The 18,970-nt window shown below is 42.1% G+C and overlaps 1 protein-coding gene across 1 annotated transcript; it reads left to right on the forward strand.

Annotated features, from left to right (window-relative positions):
* Positions 1-13,131: 13,131 nt before the first annotated feature.
* chst2b (carbohydrate (N-acetylglucosamine-6-O) sulfotransferase 2b) lies at positions 13,132-17,855 on the forward strand. The gene has a single exon (XM_052018987.1). It carries the CDS (start codon positions 13,188-13,190, stop codon positions 14,451-14,453), a length of 1,266 nt encoding a protein of 421 aa, XP_051874947.1. The 5' UTR covers positions 13,132-13,187; the 3' UTR covers positions 14,454-17,855.
* The last annotated feature ends 1,115 nt before the right edge of the window (positions 17,856-18,970 follow it).

Genomic DNA, 18,970 nt, shown 5'->3' on the forward strand with positions numbered 1-18,970 from the left:
CATCCTTCCTATAATGAGGTGGCCAGAACTGAATGCAAAACTCTAGATGTGGCCTAACCAGGGTTTTGTAAAGCTGTAACATAACTTCCTGGGTGCACTCAGTGCCTCGACTAATGATGGCAAGCATGCCATATACCGCCTTTACCACCCTATCTACCTGTGCAGCCACTTTTAGGGAGCCATATACCTGGACCCCAAGATCACTCTGTTCATTAACACTGTTAAGGATGCTGCCGTTAACTATGTGCTCTCCCTTTATGTTGAATCTCCCACAGTGCAGCACCTCACACTTGCCCGGATTAAACTCCATCTGCCACTTTTCCACCCATATCTGCAGCTGATCTATATCTCACTGTATTCTTTGGCAACCTTCCATACAATCCACAACACCATCAATCTTTGTGTTGCCTGCAAACTTGCCCACCCACCATACAACATTTTCATCCAAATCATTTGTAGATATATAACAAACAACAAACCCCTGCAGAACACCACTAGTCACAGACCTCCATCCAGAATAAGACCCATCCATCACTACCTTCTGTTTTGAACAAACTACAATGAATAAATGTTAGTTTCCCTCTGTAATAAAAGAAAATAAAGCTAAGTAGCAGCCCAGCCGAACAAGTGAAAGGTTTACAGATTTTCTTTGATATAATTGGGAAAGGCTGAAAGATGGAAAAGTCTTTGGAGAGGGAGCCAAATGTTAAGGGCATGGTGGTTTAGAGAGAAAGGTGTACTTGAGATGATTTGTCTGACCTGGAGTGGGTTTGAAGGAAATCATTGTAGTAAATGAACCAGCCCCTGGAGATATTCAAGGTGAGGATGAAAGTGCAGCCTCTTCTCTGCAGCTCTGTTCAATTATGCAATTTTTCCCTCATTGACCTTGGGGTGAAACTGTGGCCAGTTAAATCACCTCCATGGTCAGTCACCTAAGATCGACCAACATAACGTACACTAGTTGTTGGGCCTTGGATCTTCCTAGCTCAGCTGTGACTTGGTAATTCATTGGATGCAACCTCTTGTAGCCATGGAGTCGCATAGTTACACAGCACTGAAGTGGACCCTTCAGCCCAACTCATCCATGCTGCCTGAGTTGCCTACTTGAGCTAGTCCCATTTCCCTACATTTGGCCCATATCCCTCTAAACCTTTCCTACCCATGTACCACTCTAAACGTCTTTTAAACATTGTAATTGTACCTTCCTCTGCCACTTCCTCTGGTAGCTCAATCCATATACCAACCACCCTCTGGAAAAAGTTGCCCCTCAGGTCCCCTTTAAATCTTTCCCCTCTCACCTTAAATCTATGCCCTCTAGTTTTAGACTCCCCTACCCTGTGGAGAAAGGCTGACCAGTCACCTTATCTATGCCCCCTCATGATTTTATAAACCTCTATAATGTCACCCCTTGGCCTCCAATGTTCCAAGGGAAAACGATCCCTGCCTATCCAGTCTCTCCCTATGTCTCTAACCCTCCAGTGCTGATAACACCCTCATTCATCTTTTCTGCACCCTTTCCAGCTTAATGACGTCCTTGCTATACCCAGGTGACCAGAATTGCACACAGTATTCCAAGTGCAGTCTCACCAATGTCTTGTACAGCTGTAACGTGACGTGCCTTCTGAACTATGCTATTACTGAGGCAAAATTAAACACCAGCAAGCATGTGAAAATTGGCCAGTAATAAATGATTTATAGTTCTTAACAAATTATTAGGTTAGCAAGTATTTGAACAAGAGGAACATTGCAGAGCATGAGTTCAGTCAGGTTTCCTGTAACGCAACATCTTCAGTTAATGGACCAGTGGCTTATCACAGTGATTGCATAAAGCAATCAACCCACCACATACCTATGTGAAGGTACTGTACAGTGCAGTTAGGGATCTGTACCTGTGCCAGCATTTAACTGTGATCAACCACTAACCACTATATAAATCGCTTGTGCAATGGACCTGGAAATGATTGTGCATTGTGGCATCTCCTTTGCTGTTTGTGGTGCACAGCCAGTGGCTGTTTGGTGCTGTACCACAAGCAACATTAGTGAAGCTTGGGAATACTTGGACACACTGTGGCTGTTACTTTGGTACTGTACAAACCTTGGTCGGCCACAGATCCAGGAAACCAGACAGAGTAAAGAAAAGGATCCAGCATCCATAACCTGCAGCACCCAGGGCTCCTTCATTGCCAACATCTCTCCCCTACTGTCGAGCATCTCTGCTACCTCTGCTCCTGCTGAGGGGCAGTCGTTCAGTGGCTTCAAACAGGTTGGGACATCAATCACTCGGTATTCAAAATCAAAATATATTGCAGGCTGGAAATCTTGTAAAAATGCTGAATGTAGGAAATACAAAAACCTGGCCACCCTGGACATTTTCTCTTCTCCCCCTCTCATTGGGCAGAAGATACAAAAGCCTGAAAGTGTGTACCACCAGGCTCAAAGACAGCTGCTATCCCACTGTTATAACACTATTGATCTCTTGCACGATAAAATGGATTATTGACCTCCCAATCTCTCATCATGGCCTTGCACTTTGCCTGCCTGCACTGCACTTTCTTTGTAACTGTAACACTATATTCTGCATTCTGTTATTGCTTTGCTCTTGTCCTACTTTGATGTACTGATGTGGTGAAATGTGGTATGGATGGCACACAAAACAAAGTTTTTTCTGCTGTACCTTGGTACATATGACAATATTAATTGCTCAGTAGATCAAGTGGCATCCATAGAGAAAGTGTCATAGCATTAGCTCTGCTCTTTCCTTGGATTCTGCTCAATCTGTAGAATATTTCAAGCAATTTTTGTTTCATTAATATAGGATCACTGATTACAGGACTAAACATCTGGACCACAGTTTCTAATATTATACTTTTTCAGCTAACCTTCCTGTTGAAGGAGATACTGACTTGAGTATTCATTGAGATGCAGAAGAAGACGTGCGTTAAGGAAAATTTAGAGTGGCCAGTTAAACTATCAACCAGCATGTCTTTGGATGTGGGTGGAAGCTGGAGCACACAGGGGAAGCCCATATGGTCACAGGAGGAATATGCAAATCTCACACAAACAACACCAGAAGTCGGGAATGAACCTGGGTGGCTGGACCTGTGGTACTAGCACTGCCTGCTGTACCTGTAAAAGCCTTGGCATTTCATGTGTCATTATACGTGGATGTGCATAGGACTTCGTATCCTTTTGGAAGGGTGTGTGTACCTTGTTATCAGTTGAACATTTGTGCACAACAATGAATCAGTAAAAGATGCCCAAAAAGAGGGTTAAATGAGTGGGCAAGATGTCAAATAGTATGTTGGCTTTATTACCAGGGGTTCAGAGTACAAATGTATGGAAGTCTTGCTGAGATAGCACAGGGCTCCTGTGCAGTTTTGGTCTCTGTACCTAAATGAGGATAGACTTGCCTTGAAATCACTGCTGGAGAAATTCAGCAGATTGATTCCAGGGATGAGGTGGCTGTCCTGTTGAGAGTTAGATTGACCTTTATTTATGGTGATTTCATTGAGACACTAGAAGTCCTGAAAAGAATTAATGGGATAGATGTTGAGGGGTTGTCTCCACGAGCTGCAGAGAAGGAATGTCCAATATGAGGAGAAACTATTTGATTTTGGGAATGGTAAATCTTTGGGATTTTATACTTCAGTGGCCAGGCATCCACAACCCTCTGAGTATAATCAAGGACTGGATTGATAGGTGTTTGGACATTAAGGGAATCAGGTGGGAACATGAACTTGAGCCATAGAATCAGCTGCATTCTTATTGACTGTCCTCCCGATGCAGGGTCTTGACCTGAAACTTCGACTATCCCTACAGATGCTGGTTGACCCACTGAGTTTGTCCAACAGTTTGTTATTTGAACCCCAGTGATAGGTCTGGCATTAGAGACAGGGTAAGTATGGCAATTTCTCCTCAGTTATAGAATCATAGTCTACAGCATGGAAACAGGCCTTTGAGCCCAACTCGTCCATGGCGACTGTGTTGCCCAGTGAACTAGTCCCATCTGCCCGCATTCAGCCCATAGCCCTCTAAACCTCTCCTATCCATGTACTTATCTAGATGGCTTTTAAATATTGCTAACGTGTGCACCTCAACCACTATTTCTGGCAGCTCATTCCAAATATGCACCACCCTTTCTGTGAAGAAGCTGTCCCTGATGTCCCTTTTAAATCTCTTGCTGCGATCTTAAACCTATGTCCTCTTGTTTTTAGCACCTCCTCCCTGCAGAAAAAGACTGTGTGCTTTCACCCTGCCTATGCACCTCATGATCTTGTATACCTCTATCAAGTCACCACCACCACCACCACCCCTGCACTGCTCCCACCCTCCTCCCCCCTCCCCCCCCCCCCAAATCTTGTTCCAAGGAATAAAGTTCTCATCTACACGACCTCTCCTTGTAATTCAGGACCCCAATTCCAGGCAACATCCTGGTAAAGACTCAGTCCTCCCTGAAAGACGCAGTCAGACCAGGTAGTGCAGGTAGTGTACTTATGTCTACTAGCTTCATGGTCACCATTAGAAACAGTAGCTTTTTAATTTGAATTTATTTAATTATCTGAATTTAAATTCCACAGCTACCATGGTACATCTCCAGATTAATAGGGTCCACTTCCATGTTCCTGTAATCCACTTCCAAATAATAACCATTAGGAACACATGAATAACTCCCCAGTTAATTAACTGACTATGACTACCAGCAAATTCTCTTCTCTTTTTGGCATGATCCAGAAAATGGCTGCTGTAGGTTTCAAAAGTAATTTTAAAAATAACACACAAAAACCATGAGGGAGAAATTTCACAAGGACAAATTGTATCAGTTGCTCATTACATAAATATGACCTGTTTCTTGATTGCAGAACTGCTTTCTAGTTAAAATAAGGATTTGATGGGTGACGAATTATTCTAGTCTGTATTTAACAACTCAATGTGTTTATAGTAGAATCTGCAGCTGGGATCCATCCAATCACATCCATGACAATATTGTGCTGCTGTCTGATTGTATGAATAGCAACTTGTTTGAATTTAAATATGAGCACTCATTCATATTCTTCAGGCAGGTCATCAGAAAGGAAAATAGAAGATGCTGAAGGAGTTGGAATACTTCCCTACTGCAGAAATGTAAAAATGTGAAAGGAAGAAAGATAATGGAAAAGAAACAAATAGCTCTGAGAAACAAAAGGACACAAACTACAAGAACAATTGAGCAGAATCGGGGGAAAACACAAAGCAGGGTTAAATGGATAAGGCAACTGTGGTCGGTAATGTTAACATAACAGTAGCCTTTCAAAATAAATTCCTACATATGGACAAATAAAAATGCAAACATTTGAAGTTGCATAATTTCTTTTCCTTGAAGATTTCCATTTTGAAAGGATGGCAAAGAATATAAGGAAAAATATAAACTGCATAAACACCTAATTAACATGTACAAGGATGTACCCTCAATATTAAATAGATAATTATGGGGAATTTTAGTTAAAAGTTATTCTTATGTAAGGTAATCATTCATTTAGACTGTCCATGTACGAGGCTGCAGGAAACATTCCAGCATAGTATGTAATAATGCTTACAATTGAGCATCCTTTGATATCTTAATTTGGGAATGGCACGGTTCTGCTAATGCTTTAGAAATGACTGAGTCAGCCTGAGAACCAGCATCTTTTATTAAATCATTTCTGCCCCTATGATTTTATAAATATTGTCTCTTCACCAAAGGGATGAGTGCCTTTAAATACATCTCTGCAGCAAACATGAAGATTTGGATCCTATTATTATTTTTTGATGAGCAGTTCCTTTGTTATCTAATATCTTTTTTATGCTGTATAAACTATGTCTACGGTGTATTTTATTTGTAACAAGAGTTGTCAAGTATTTAACTTTCTCCAAAAGTATTCCATTCTTTAATTTGTATTCAATGTACCCACTCAACTGAGACTGCATGATTAAAATATTCAGGCTAGCATGTGGCACTTATATGAAGTATTGACCTATTGCATAGGTGTCAATGATGGCCTAACCTTGAGCATTTTGTATGAGCTGAAATGAGACTTAATGCGATAAATTCATTATGCAATGGTGAATTTCTCAACATATAATCTTAAAGGAGAATGCAGATTAGTTGATCCAAGTGTCACATTCTATCAACCAAAATTCCATGATGTTAGTCCCTGTTATTGGCCAGTCTGCTAATGTCATTGTTATGCAAATAGAACTCTGCATTACATGGAGGGGACAAACAATCTAATGCGATTCAACATTGTGATGCCATCATCTTGAGTGAAGGCACAAACTAATCATTCACAATATGGAAGGTTTTTTATTCTTGAGGTGGGTTTGAAATGAGTGGGTTGTGTCAAACTCCCAGGAACTGTACATCAAACTGTCTATTGGAAGCTATTCAGTCCAAACTGTCCACTGTGCTTGTTTCTATTGAGAAGAAATGTGACGTGCAGGGATTGAATTCCTCGATGACATGAGATTAGAGATCCAATCAATGATGGAAATGGACAAATTGTCCACTGTATTGTGCTTTATTTAAAATATTAAATTTCAGACCATTCATTGTAGAATTTCAAAACTGCACTGCCGATGATGAAAAATGGAGAAATGTTCTTATCCAAATGCATGATATTTCTAATGAAAAGTGTAGATTTCTATTTCAGGTATTACTATGGTTAAACTCAAGATTCATTTTGATAAATGTCACTGTGTGAATGCCATTAATTCACTGCATTATGAGTGAAAACAATTATCTTTCCAAAATATTCTACTGCATTTGCAGTTATGACGTATAATTCCTCTGAAATGTACAATTGCTCAAATTCAAGAGAGAACAGTTCTGTCAAAATGTCTACATCTTAAATTTTAAACGAGCTTGCGGCAGATTCTAGTTAATTTGCAGATTGTTTCAGAAAAGTTCTGAAACAAAAATAGACTGCTACTCAGAAACAGAATGAAACACACATGGTTGTTTGGATTATTTCTCTCTCAAATCTTTGGCTGAAGAAATTTACTAAACTGTATTAAAATAAGCACAATACAAAGATCTAAATCACAATTTTTAAAAGTTCTTCATGTTCTCTGACTGGATTTGAAGGGGCTGCAAAAGACCAAGGCAGCTACAAAATAGTACAAAAGCTTTAAAAATGATGTAAATTTTAAATTCAAATAATATTTGAAGGATGGATTGTTGAATCAACTATATTTAAAGCATGAATTTAATCTTTACAACACAAATATCAAAAAGATGTCAATGCAGCTGTTATTTAAATTACTAAAATGTCACTGAATAAATCAATACAACATTAGGTATGTGTTTTTTAAACATATCATACAATAATGTGAGCATTGGATTTCAATAGGTTGTGTGTTTTAATAGACTTTGCCTGTCATTGTGTGAGAGTTTGTTATGACACTGAAATGTGAGGCTACTGATTGAGATCTATATGTTGGTTTACTTGCTACTCTACAATTCTTGAATGCACTGTGCCAAATAGAGAAAGTATAGACTTTTTTTCTGCAGAATTGAGGAAACAAATATAAAAATGAGACTCAGATTTTTTTAATTCTTTTTTTTTGGGGATCCAGACATTGTTGGCAAAATCAGTATTATTGCCCATCTGTACTGTGATGTAGAAACAGTTTAGAATAGTGATTTTATACATTCTACTTTATTGACCCTTTGTAAAAATGTGCAATATTGTTAAACCACAAGTGTGGTATCAGTTAATGCCAACAAGCTTGCTTAAAGCTTGTGTGCTCTAGTAATTGGTCATGTGACAGGAAGAAATGCATTTTGCAACACCATCCTTAATTGCTTTTGAGGAGGTAGTGTTGAGCCACCTTTTTGAACTGCTGCTGTTCTTTGGGTGCAGAGAATAAAGAAACAACAATGTTTTCAAGAAGGACTTCTGCGAATCCCTGCAGGTTCTGCTATACTTGCTGTCTTGGTGGTAGAGGTTCAGAGTTTTGGAGATGCTGCTGGAGTAGCCTGGGTGAGTAACTGGTGGTATTTTATAAATGACACCTTCTGCAGCAGTGCTGTACTGGTGGTGAAGGGAATAAATCTTTACATTCTCTTGTTGGATATACTCATTTCCTGGCACTTTTGTTCCAAGAATATTAATTAGCACATCAATCCATGCCCTTATGTTGTCTGGGTTTTGTATGTTGATGTAGAAGTAGTATATGGAATTGAATATTATGCCACCATCAAAATACATCCCTGTGTATGATCTTGTAGTGGGATGAAGGTCATCAATGCAGCTAAAGGTGTTGGTCCTAGGACACAGCTCTGAGGAACTCCTACATCAGTCTTCAGGTTGGGATGATTGACCCCTAGTAACCATTTTGTTTGAGGTATGACTGATCATTGGAGTGTTTTCTCCTTCGTGCACATTTTGCCCAGGCTTCACAATGCCAAACTCTGTTAAATGCTGCCCTGCTATTCAAGGGAAGTTACTTTCACCTCAGATTCAGCTGTTGGGTCCATGGTTGGACCAAGGCTATGTGTCTGGAACAGAGTGGTCCTGGCAAGAAGCAAACTAGGCATTGGTGAGCAGATTTATTTGTCAGTATTGCCACTTTAATGCACTGCCTACAATACCTTTTTTATGACTTTCATTGTGATTGAGCAAAGACTGATTGGGCTGGTAATTAGATTGGACGTCCTGCTTTTTTTGTGGACAGGCTACGTGGGTAATTTTCTACATTGTCAGCTAGATGCCAGTGTTGTCTAGTGTTCGAAGTTGGTCATTGATATCTCTTAGCAGGAAGAAATAGGTCACATTGTCAATGGGACTTTAGACCAATATATCCATGCATCCATTCAGTGATAAACATGGGTATTTTAACAAATGGAAAAAGGCAAAAGAATTTAAAGAACTTCAATAATACATATAAATATCCATGAAAGGCCATCCATCTGGTGAATCTGCTTGTTGCAACAGACCATGTGCTACTTGCACTGTCATTAAAATTTATTGTCCATTTTATAACCTGAATTATTGGATCAATGCTACAGTTAAGATCTACTAATAATCTGGACCCTTGAGGTGACCCCATTCAATTTCAAAACTATAAAGGTGACTGACAAAGTGCAAGCAGCCAACTGTTCAGCAATACAAAAGATTTAAATGCTGCATTTACAGGTTAAGGAGAAGTAAGTTGGGGCTAAGGTGGAAAGCTGAACAGTTTTTATACAAAATGTAATTAACTGAGAATAAGAAAGGAATTGGAGAGGGCAGTACAACTTAATTTTGGAAAAAGGAATATAAGATAGGGCTCTGATCAATCAAAAATGAAGACCCAGTTAGACCAAGAAGGATAAGAATTGTAGTCACTCAGCCACCACATTCATGTTGACCATCAAGTACCTACCTATATTAATCCCATTTACCAGCACTTAGTCTTTTAGCCTTTGTGATTCAAGTGCTTGTTACTTAAATGTTGTGAGAGTGCCTTCCTCCAGCACCCACTCAGACAGTACATTCAGGATTCCAACTATCCTGTGCCTGTGTTTGGAAAAAGCTACTCAAATTTACATGCTTTAGGGGAAGAGGAATAATTAAGGGGAAGAGGAACAGGAATAATTGGATAGCTCTTTCAATGAGGCAAGGATAGTATGTGGACTGGAAGGCCTTTCCTGCATTTGTTCTATGATTCTAAGAAAGCCCTTCCTTGGTCTCAGGTGGATCGTTTCTGCTGAAACACAAGTTGAAGAACTGTGCTGCATGTGGCCTTAAGGGAACTGTAACTGCCTGTTTCCACCTACCTACACTCTGATTTTATCCCTCAATGTTAACGAGACAAATCCAATAAATCCCCTACTGCATTTGTCATTCTGTCTGACCTGGAGAAAGCACGAAGAGAGTTGGAGACAGCTGGTTTGAGAGAGTACTACTTTACTCTGATAGATAATTTAATAAAACAATCCCCTCTGCCTGATGATTGCTATAAATAATCCATTGTTTAACAATAAATAAAGAACATACTGCTTCTTTGTAGATTGGATAACAATAGACTTCAGTTATCAGGTTGTCACTTTAACTATGTCTGTAAAGCTAAAAACAAATCTTTCACAGTAAACTTGCACTTTTTCCCCCTCAGTATTTATTGATTACACAGACCAGGTGCTTTGTTTTAATCTGAATTAGCAGAATGCATCACATTGCACAAGGAGTAGAGGACTTGTAAAGAAAATGTATTTAGGAAGGGCAAATGTAGAAAAAAAAACTTTTATTGTCCATTAATTAATTAGACATTGAAGCTAACAGGTTTTACAAGGAATATGGTGTACAACTGTCTAATTGTTCTACCACATAGGCTGGTAAGAGGGAAAAATCATGTTTTTTGACAATTTTCCAAAATTCCCCATTTTTCTTGTATTTAGTCATTGGATTCTAATGAAATAACTCAAGCCAGACCAATTCAGCAGCAATTTTAACTGAAGTCTGCCAGATACCAGCAGTTTAATTGCTTGTTCATCAGTTTTGATGAAAAGTCATTGATCTGAAATGTTAAGTTTCTCCACCCACAAATGCTGCCTGGTCCATTGAGTATTTCAGGCATTTCCTGCCAGCTTTGCAACATTTGAGATTTTGCTGTTTAGATAAATTATTAATTTTTACTGGAAAGTACTTGAGGAGACATTAACCTTGGTGTTTTTTTCCCCTTGGGCAGCTGTATGCTGTGCTGGTGCACTATAGCCAGTGGTGTAGTTTATCACCGTTGTCTGGTCTTACTGAGGGGTGGTTCCTAAGGATTTGGGAAATGATCCCCTTTTGACTGGCATTTCTTGATTGTTGGTGGCTTAGTGAGAGACCTTTGATTTCTAGATATTTAATGTATGTCAAGTATGCCTTGGTGAAGGAATCAACACTGGTTTGAATGCCCTGCTGCAGCATACTCCAATGTGGGCATGGAGAATGTTAACAACAACCACACTTCCGAATGGCCTATAACATAAGGGATGGTACATCTAATATATCCTCCTTGCATACCAGCTATCATTACATTAAACTCCAATGCAGACGTAGGGCATGGAGTCCTAAGTCTGCCATTTAATTTTCTATAAGGGTGGCTATCAAAAAGTGTAAACTGCACATACGTACAATAAGGAGTTAAGTGTACTAAAGCGAAATACTGCGGATACTGAAAATCTGAAATATACGAATTTCCTTGATAATGTAGCCACTGGCCATCTTTTTCACCAGTGACTTCCCTGTTCCATAATCACATCACCCTTACTTGTCAGAATAGCAGAATATTACCGGTCCCACCTTGCTGAATACTGTCACCTTTAAAGACGTTTTGGGAGAGGAGGGGGTGGAGGAGGGTAAAGTCAGCGCTGAAATGTATAATCTTCATCGCCAGCTCCGCCCCTTTGGTTCAAAGTGCCCACATCCGCCGGAGCCGTGTTCTCAGTCACTGTAACCGAGAAGGTAAAATTGCACTGCGAGAGACCGGAGAGACGTTCCGAAAACTGCTTCGTCCGCGTAGTTTTTTCCCCAGTAAATTAAATATGAACTTGTAATATCTAAGGCATTCTAAATGACAGAGTGCGGGTTGGATTCGCCAATTAGTGGAGTCGCCTCGCTTATTTATTGTAACGGTATACTTGTATTTCACGCTCTGTTAACAGTTTATCCAGACAGGTCCCAAATAATGACGGACTTTGGCCCCCACCCGCCTCCCCAATTCACACCTGGCACCGTGCTCCATAAGCCCAGGCTCCCCTTTCCCACCACTGCTCCCTCTACCAACCCCCTCCCCCCCCCCCGAATCACCAACCTCCCGTTCCCCATCAGCACCCCCTCCCCCGCCCGCCACCACGGGTTCACTACCTCCATTAGCAATCCTCCTCACTCCTTCCAACACACCCAACCCTCATCGTTACTGTCCATGCACTCAATCCCAATGCCATCCTCTTCCCCAATCTCCCCAACTATCAACCCCCAGTTCCCCACCCCTCCAGTGCCCCATCATGTGTCCATGTACTCAATGCCACCGTCACCCCAATCTTCAATCTCCCCAACTATCAACCACCTCCCACAACTCCAGCTTCTCACCATCTTCCCCCTTTCCAGTCCCCCATCATTAATGCCCATGCACACAGAATCAGTGCAACCCTGGTCCCCCATTTCCCCAACTATCAACGCTTCCCCCTCCCCCCACAAACCCTTCACAGCTTCAGCCCCCCCCCCCCCGCCGCCACCATCTCCCCGCCCTCTTCGGTTGTCCCTCCCGCAACCCCTAAGCCCACCACCACGTCCAGCCCACGTCCCGCCGCGCTCCTTCCTGCGCCTGGAGGGAGCGCGTCCAGATAACGGGCCCCAGAAGCCGCCCACCTCGGACCCAATCGACGTTACCCCCAGCTCGGGGCGGGGACTCTGCTCTCTAGACCGCGGCTACAAGAGAGCGGAGCCGAGCAGCGTCAGAGTGAAGAAGTCTGTACCGAGAGGCGGTGGGCGGAAGACGCAATCCTCTCTCTCTCTCTCTCTCGCTGCCCCTTTTATATATTAAAAATAAGCATTACACGTGTAGTGAAAAGATAATGTGGGGGAGATAATTCTGCCCCGATTCACCATGAAATCGAGAGTATCAGACCGCCGTCTCGACGCGCTAAAAGGCTCCATGGACTAGGAGGGAGGCTGCCGCCGGAGGGTGTCCTGTGGAAGTGAGAGAGGGGGACAAGTCGGGAGTTGGGCGCAGGATTCACTAGGATCCTCCAGAAGGGAGAGAAGAAAAAAAATCCGAGGTAAGAGTTGGTGAAGAGATCGGACGCAGGGGGCACGCACACAATTCAGACACAGATGCGTGACAAAAACAGGAAGAAGCCCGCCTGGGCTTAGCTCGCACGGAGCCGAGGAGACGGTGTGCAATGCGGAGGGACTAACCTCTCTCCCTGTCGGAGGGGAGAGAGGAGGAGGGTGTGTGTGTGCATCAACGAAAAGGGAGAAGCGGAATTGAAAGGGAGAAAAGTTGACAGCTGGTGATGTGAGGAGATAGCGGGAGAAGGAAGCAGGACAAGTCCTCCCCAACCCCACTCCCATGGCCGGGGTTCTGGTTCTGTTAGAGCTTCTGGTTCCAGGGAACGGAAGAGGTTGAAAAGCGGCGCCCACGATGCTACAGTGAGTGATTCTGTTTTTTTTAAATTTTTCCCCCTACACAAAAAAACAAGGACGATGAAGGTGCTGCGCAGGAAGGCAGTTTTCTTGGTGCTAGGCTACATCCTGCTGGTGGTGCTCACAATGCTACATTTCACAGACTACAAGGGGGCTAAGGAGTGCAGCCAGGTGAAGTATGTGCCCTACCCGCTTCGCTACACGGTGGAGCACCAGCCAGCCGCGGCGCCGCACAACGCGTCCGCCAAGCGGCAGCATGTCTACGTGTTCACAACATGGCGATCCGGCTCGTCCTTCGTGGGCGAGCTCTTCAACCAGAACCCCGATGTCTTCTTCCTCTACGAGCCCATGTGGCACATCTGGCAGAAGCTGTACCCGGGTGACGCGCTCACGTTGCAGGGGGCGGCCCGGGACATGTTGAGCCACCTCTACCGCTGCGACCTCTCCATCTACCAGCTCTACAACGGGGGCAACAATGTCACCAGCATGGGGATCTTCGGGGCGCCCCGCAACAAGGTGGTCTGCTCCTACCCGCTCTGCCAAGCCTACAGGAAGGAGCGAGTGGGCCTCATTGACGAGCACGTCTGCAAGAACGAGTGCCCGCCGCAACATCTGGACTCCCTGGCGGGCGAGTGCCAGAAGTACAGCGCCATCGTGATCAAGGGCGTCCGCATCTTCGACCTCAGCGTGCTGGCGCCTCTGATGAGGGACCCCTCCATCGACCTGAAGGTGATTCACCTGGTGCGGGACCCCAGGGCCGTGGCCAGCTCCCGCATCAAGTCCAGGAACGGGCTGATCCGGGAGAGCCTCCAGGTTATGAGGAGCAAGGATCCGAAGGGACGGCGCCTCAAGGTGTACGACGGCTACCAGAGGAGCCGGCGGGACGCGGTGGATTACCACGCCCTCAACGCGCTGGAGGTGATCTGCAACAGCATGGTGCGGACGGTGCAGATGGCCAGGGAGCCGCCTGGCTGGCTCAAGGACAACTATCGGGTGGTGCGCTACGAAGACCTGGTGGAGGAGCCCATCAGGTACCTGAAGGACATGTACCACTTCGTCAACCTGTCCCTCAGTCAGGACCTCGAGAGGTTCGTCCTCAACATGACCATGGGTTCCAGCTACAACAACAAGAAGCCCTTCAGCGTCTCCTCAAGGAACGCCACGCAGGCGGCCAACGCTTGGAGGACCCAACTGACCTACTCGCAGATCAAACAGGTGGAGGAATACTGTCAACAGGCCATGGATTGGCTGGGCTACCAGAAGGTCCAAACGCCCGAGGAAGTCAAGGACTTTAGCAAGTCTTTTGTGACCAAACTCCGGCTCTGAACAAAAGGACTGAAGTGATGCAGTAAATCACCCCATCCAGTCCACACCCAAGAGAGGCGGAGGGCAAACCCCCAACCTGTTTGGTTTCTGAACATGCTTAAGTCCAGATCTGACAGTGGGGCGTTGGCAGGGGAAGGACATTTGAGGCCGAGGGTTTTGCGAGGAACCTTCTCTCTTGCACACCCACACACATTCGCACCCCTCTACACTAACAGACCTAGTTACACAACCTCCCCCATACACCCACCCACAGATGCTCAGAGGTACCTTAACACCAATACACACCTCTGCATACACCCACATAAAAACACTCATCCAGACATGTCTTTACATTCACACACATTGCAGTCTCGCCCACTCCAACACATGCATTCATGCAAAGTACTCTAGCATCCCCTATACACAGACATAGCCAAACACACATACCCTTCCACTGACAAAACATTGATCTACTGACACAGGCATCCCTCACATACATCCATGTAACTCGTTCACTTTGCTACTAACGGCAAAAAGCTGGTGAGATGTGAATCACATGGTGATTTTAAGGGAGTTTTTTATCATCAGGTGTTGGCAAAGGTGCAAAGCATTCAATTGTTCACCGGAAATACTTGATCTTTGGGTTTAAAATTGTTATATATGTTGCTCTATGAATACATATATAGTTCTTTTTGTTGTCTGGTTAAATGAATAAATTGATAATTTATCATTTTTTTAAAGAAAGTATTCTATTATATTGATGGCATGTGACTGTAGAATTGTTGAGTACAGTGCTTTACTGCCAAAGTGCAACTGATCAGGATCCTTTCTGTTCATGTTCTTTTTTTTGCTCGATTGTTCCTCCCACACAAGTCCGTTTGTTCCTTTCCCCTAAAATGTGCAAAACAAACAAAGGAGTCTGTTGCAAAATAAACCTTTTTGACCCTTATTTTTATTCTTATTGTTGTGTCATCGCAGGAAATCAACCCTCAAATACAAAAAAAAACAAAAATAGCATTTGGTTGGATGATAATTGAAACTTGCTACGATTGAACCCAACAGAGCATGTTGTTCTTATGATTACAAGAAACCATGCTTAAGGGATTTTTGTATTTTATCAAGGGTCTTTGTGACAGAACATTTGCAATATGCAGTATTTTAAGGGGCTAGGGGATACATTGAGCAACACGTGCCCAGAAGGTTTTATTTTCATTAATGGCCAACTTAAAACCATACAAAACCCAATTCTTTGAAGGAGTTTTCTATTATACCTCTATCGCCAATGCCAAAGGTATAGAATGAAATGCATAGATTCTGTATAGAAGTTTTAATATTTTTATTTCTAAATGCCCTCAAGGTATCAGTAGACACAGATGGACAGCAGCAGATATTTGATGGACTTTTTCAGAAGGTATGGTGCCTGTTTATTGGAATGGGTACCAGATATATACCACAAAGCTGTTTTCTAGAAGTGGTAACAGGCACTTTAATAACAAAATGGAGGTCCTGGGAGAACAACACTAAAATGGAGACATGAATTCAGGTTGCTGCACCTCGTAATGTACTCTAGGTGATTAATATTTGGCAAAAATCAAGGCCTATTTTTAAGGTAGCCTTGAGGTTTGGACAGAAGTAAATAGTAGATGAATACATTCAGATAGTCAGAAAACAGGGTGTGTAATATGAACAAAATCTAGGTTGTCCTGAAGTTATTGGGCTCTGGATAGCTGGAGAACAGTGCACCTAGTGTTGACTTCTCAAGGTAAAAATACCTTTACATTGCTTTGGTCTTGGAATAGTAGTATTACACTGTGCTGAACATGCTCTTGTACCTGAAAAATAAATTGATCACTATTTACTAGATGTTGGAAGGTCCTTTGTCACTGTAGTCCCATAGAAACACGCTGCTTGATGTATCCTTCCTCATCTATCCTGTGAGGTAAATTACAACTATTGTAATAGGACCTGACCCTTAGTACTGTCCATGAATGCTGCTTACTCTGGAAGAATACACTGCTGGCTGATTACTTCTGCCAGGTCAGCCAGCTGGGGTTGGGTTACTCTGATGACAGATTGGGCTTGTCTCCCTCACACTGCCGTAGGACAAGGTTATCTCACTGTTACAATGAGGAGAGAGGGGGATCTGAAGTGTGGTAGTGGGGCTGGGGAGGTTTGTGGGGGGTAGGTGTCATTAAACTTCAATGATTTACTAAACGTCAATGAAATCAAACTGACTTCTAGACTGTCATTCTACTTGATACTGACTAAAACAACTAAGAGAGATAGTTTCTTTCACCAGCTTAAAAATAAAACACACCAGCAGTCGGGTCAGTAAGCACAGCTTGCTGCATACATTTGAGAATTTGTGTGTATCTTTGCCAGCTTCTCTTCTACAATGATATGAGTGGGCAGTATAGCAGCAGGTTCTCACTCTCTACACTCGGGATGAAGTCAGTGGATTTGGAGTAAGACCTAGAATACTGAATTAAACAATTTAGAGGCTGCCAAACAATGCAAGATAACAACATCGTCATGTTAATTCCAAGTTGTTACCATCTTGTAATACATTCCAGATCAGGCTGCAGGGAGGAGCAGGGTGGGTGCTAATCATTAATTTTTGTTTAGGATGATTCGGCATGATACAGAACAAAGTAATAAAATGCAGGTTTGTACTCGAGCTGGCCATGGACTAAGCTGCTGATTTCAATCATACCAGTCCAAGAAGTTTTAAATTTGAGGCTAACTATTGTTTCTAGAAGGGGGAAAATGTCTGTAAGGTCATTGATTCTTTAGTAGGACCCCCTTTACTTCCTGCCCTCTAAATTTCCACTTGCTGGAATGCCTGAAAATTAGGCAAGAAACCTGAAAATCAGTACACTGCAGAATCAAACAGGTTGTTAATGGAATCCCAGAGCATTTCAGCTGAGGTGCATAGGTGGCAGGCCACAAGTGACCCTCAGTCCTTTCAAAAAATATTTATTGTGGATGTATGCAAATTTGAGCTCTTGCCACTTTACATTATCGTTGGCAAATGGTCTATGGAAAAATGCAATGGTTGGCAGACTTCAGTGATTGTGTCATGTTTTTAGGTATGCAGTGATTTTGTGAGTGCACTTTGAAAATAAGTTATATCGGGACTCATTACAAGAGAAATTTGATGTAATAAGACAAACTACCTGTTTAAACATGTATTTGTTGAACCATAATTTGTAACCATAGCATAAGAATGCTGCCAACTGTCCATTCGAAGATTAAGTAATGATAAATCCCTTAAATTTTGCAACTCCACAAAATATTGTCTTTTTCTAACAATGCCACCTCTTTCTGCCCATGCAATCTCCTTTATGTAACAAAGCAGGAATTTGACACACTTGTGTGAAGAATGTGACAGGTTTAACAAAATAAATTAATTTAAAGTGGTAATTGAATGTTTCATTTCTTCTAATATTTGCAGGTTCAGCTATTACTACAGTAAATGTAAAAAAAATCCTTCGGTAAAATACTATACCATAGTGGAAGCATTTTAAGTCTTGATGTCATGCAGAACAATTGTTGTGGGACACGATGTGCATGGGGGCAGGATTGTCATTTCAGAAAGAACCCATAGATAACATTTTTTCTCCAAACAAGATATGTTCACCCTGATTTCATAAGTTAACTTATTTCTGGAATGGTGCTTGTCTAGTGACAAGAAGATCGGAGCAGATATAAGATGTGCGTTTATTAAAACAACTTGGGGCATTAGATGTAGAACTTAAGTGGATACCTACAGAAAATGTCAAGCACATATTAATACTACCAAGTCTTGAGAATATTTATTTATTTCCCTATCATTTTTTGGGTACAAATCTATGATTATTCAATAGATACTTTTTGTTCTGTGTACTCAAAGGTGGGCAAAATGTATGATGTGCTGGGTTGTCATCAGATTTATAAAAGACCCTGAAGAATATTGGATTAACATGTCAGAATCTATTGTATATTTTGGTCATGAACACTTAAGTTTTTTTTGACATGTCTATTCGCTATTTAAAATCTTTTTGCATTATAACATTTAATATCTTTTTAAAATTAACATCTGATTGGTTGGATAATTCTCAATTACTTTTGTTTATTTGGGTTTTGAGACATCTTTAAACTGTTGGCTTGCTTTATGAGGATTTCTTTGGATGAGGGTATCAGAAAATTGGAAATAGCCAATGTAACTCCCTTGAGGCCAGTTACTTTAACATCTATTGTTGGCAAGATGCTAGAGTCAATGATTCAAAGGAAATAACTAATCCATATAGGAAAGCTGAATATAATCAAACCTAGTCAACATGGTTTTGTGAAAGATAAGTCATGTTTGACAAATTTGCTTGAATTCGTTTGAGGATGTATCAGGGAGAGTTGATAGAGGGCAACCTGTTGATGTAGTGTATACAGATTTCCAAAAGGCATTTGATTAGGTGACACAAGAGACTGGTGCATAAATTAAGAGCCCAAGGTGTGGAGGAAGCATGTTAGCATAGACTAAAAACTGGTTGTCATATAGAAAA

Source organism: Pristis pectinata, chromosome 6, assembly GCF_009764475.1.
Source record: "Pristis pectinata isolate sPriPec2 chromosome 6, sPriPec2.1.pri, whole genome shotgun sequence".
NCBI lineage: Eukaryota > Metazoa > Chordata > Chondrichthyes > Rhinopristiformes > Pristidae > Pristis > Pristis pectinata.

Excerpts from the sequence above, each read along its gene's own strand:
- chst2b (XM_052018987.1), top strand. The coding sequence starts at position 13,188 with ATGAAGGTGCTGCGCAGGAAGGCAGTTTTCTTGGTGCTAGGCTACATC.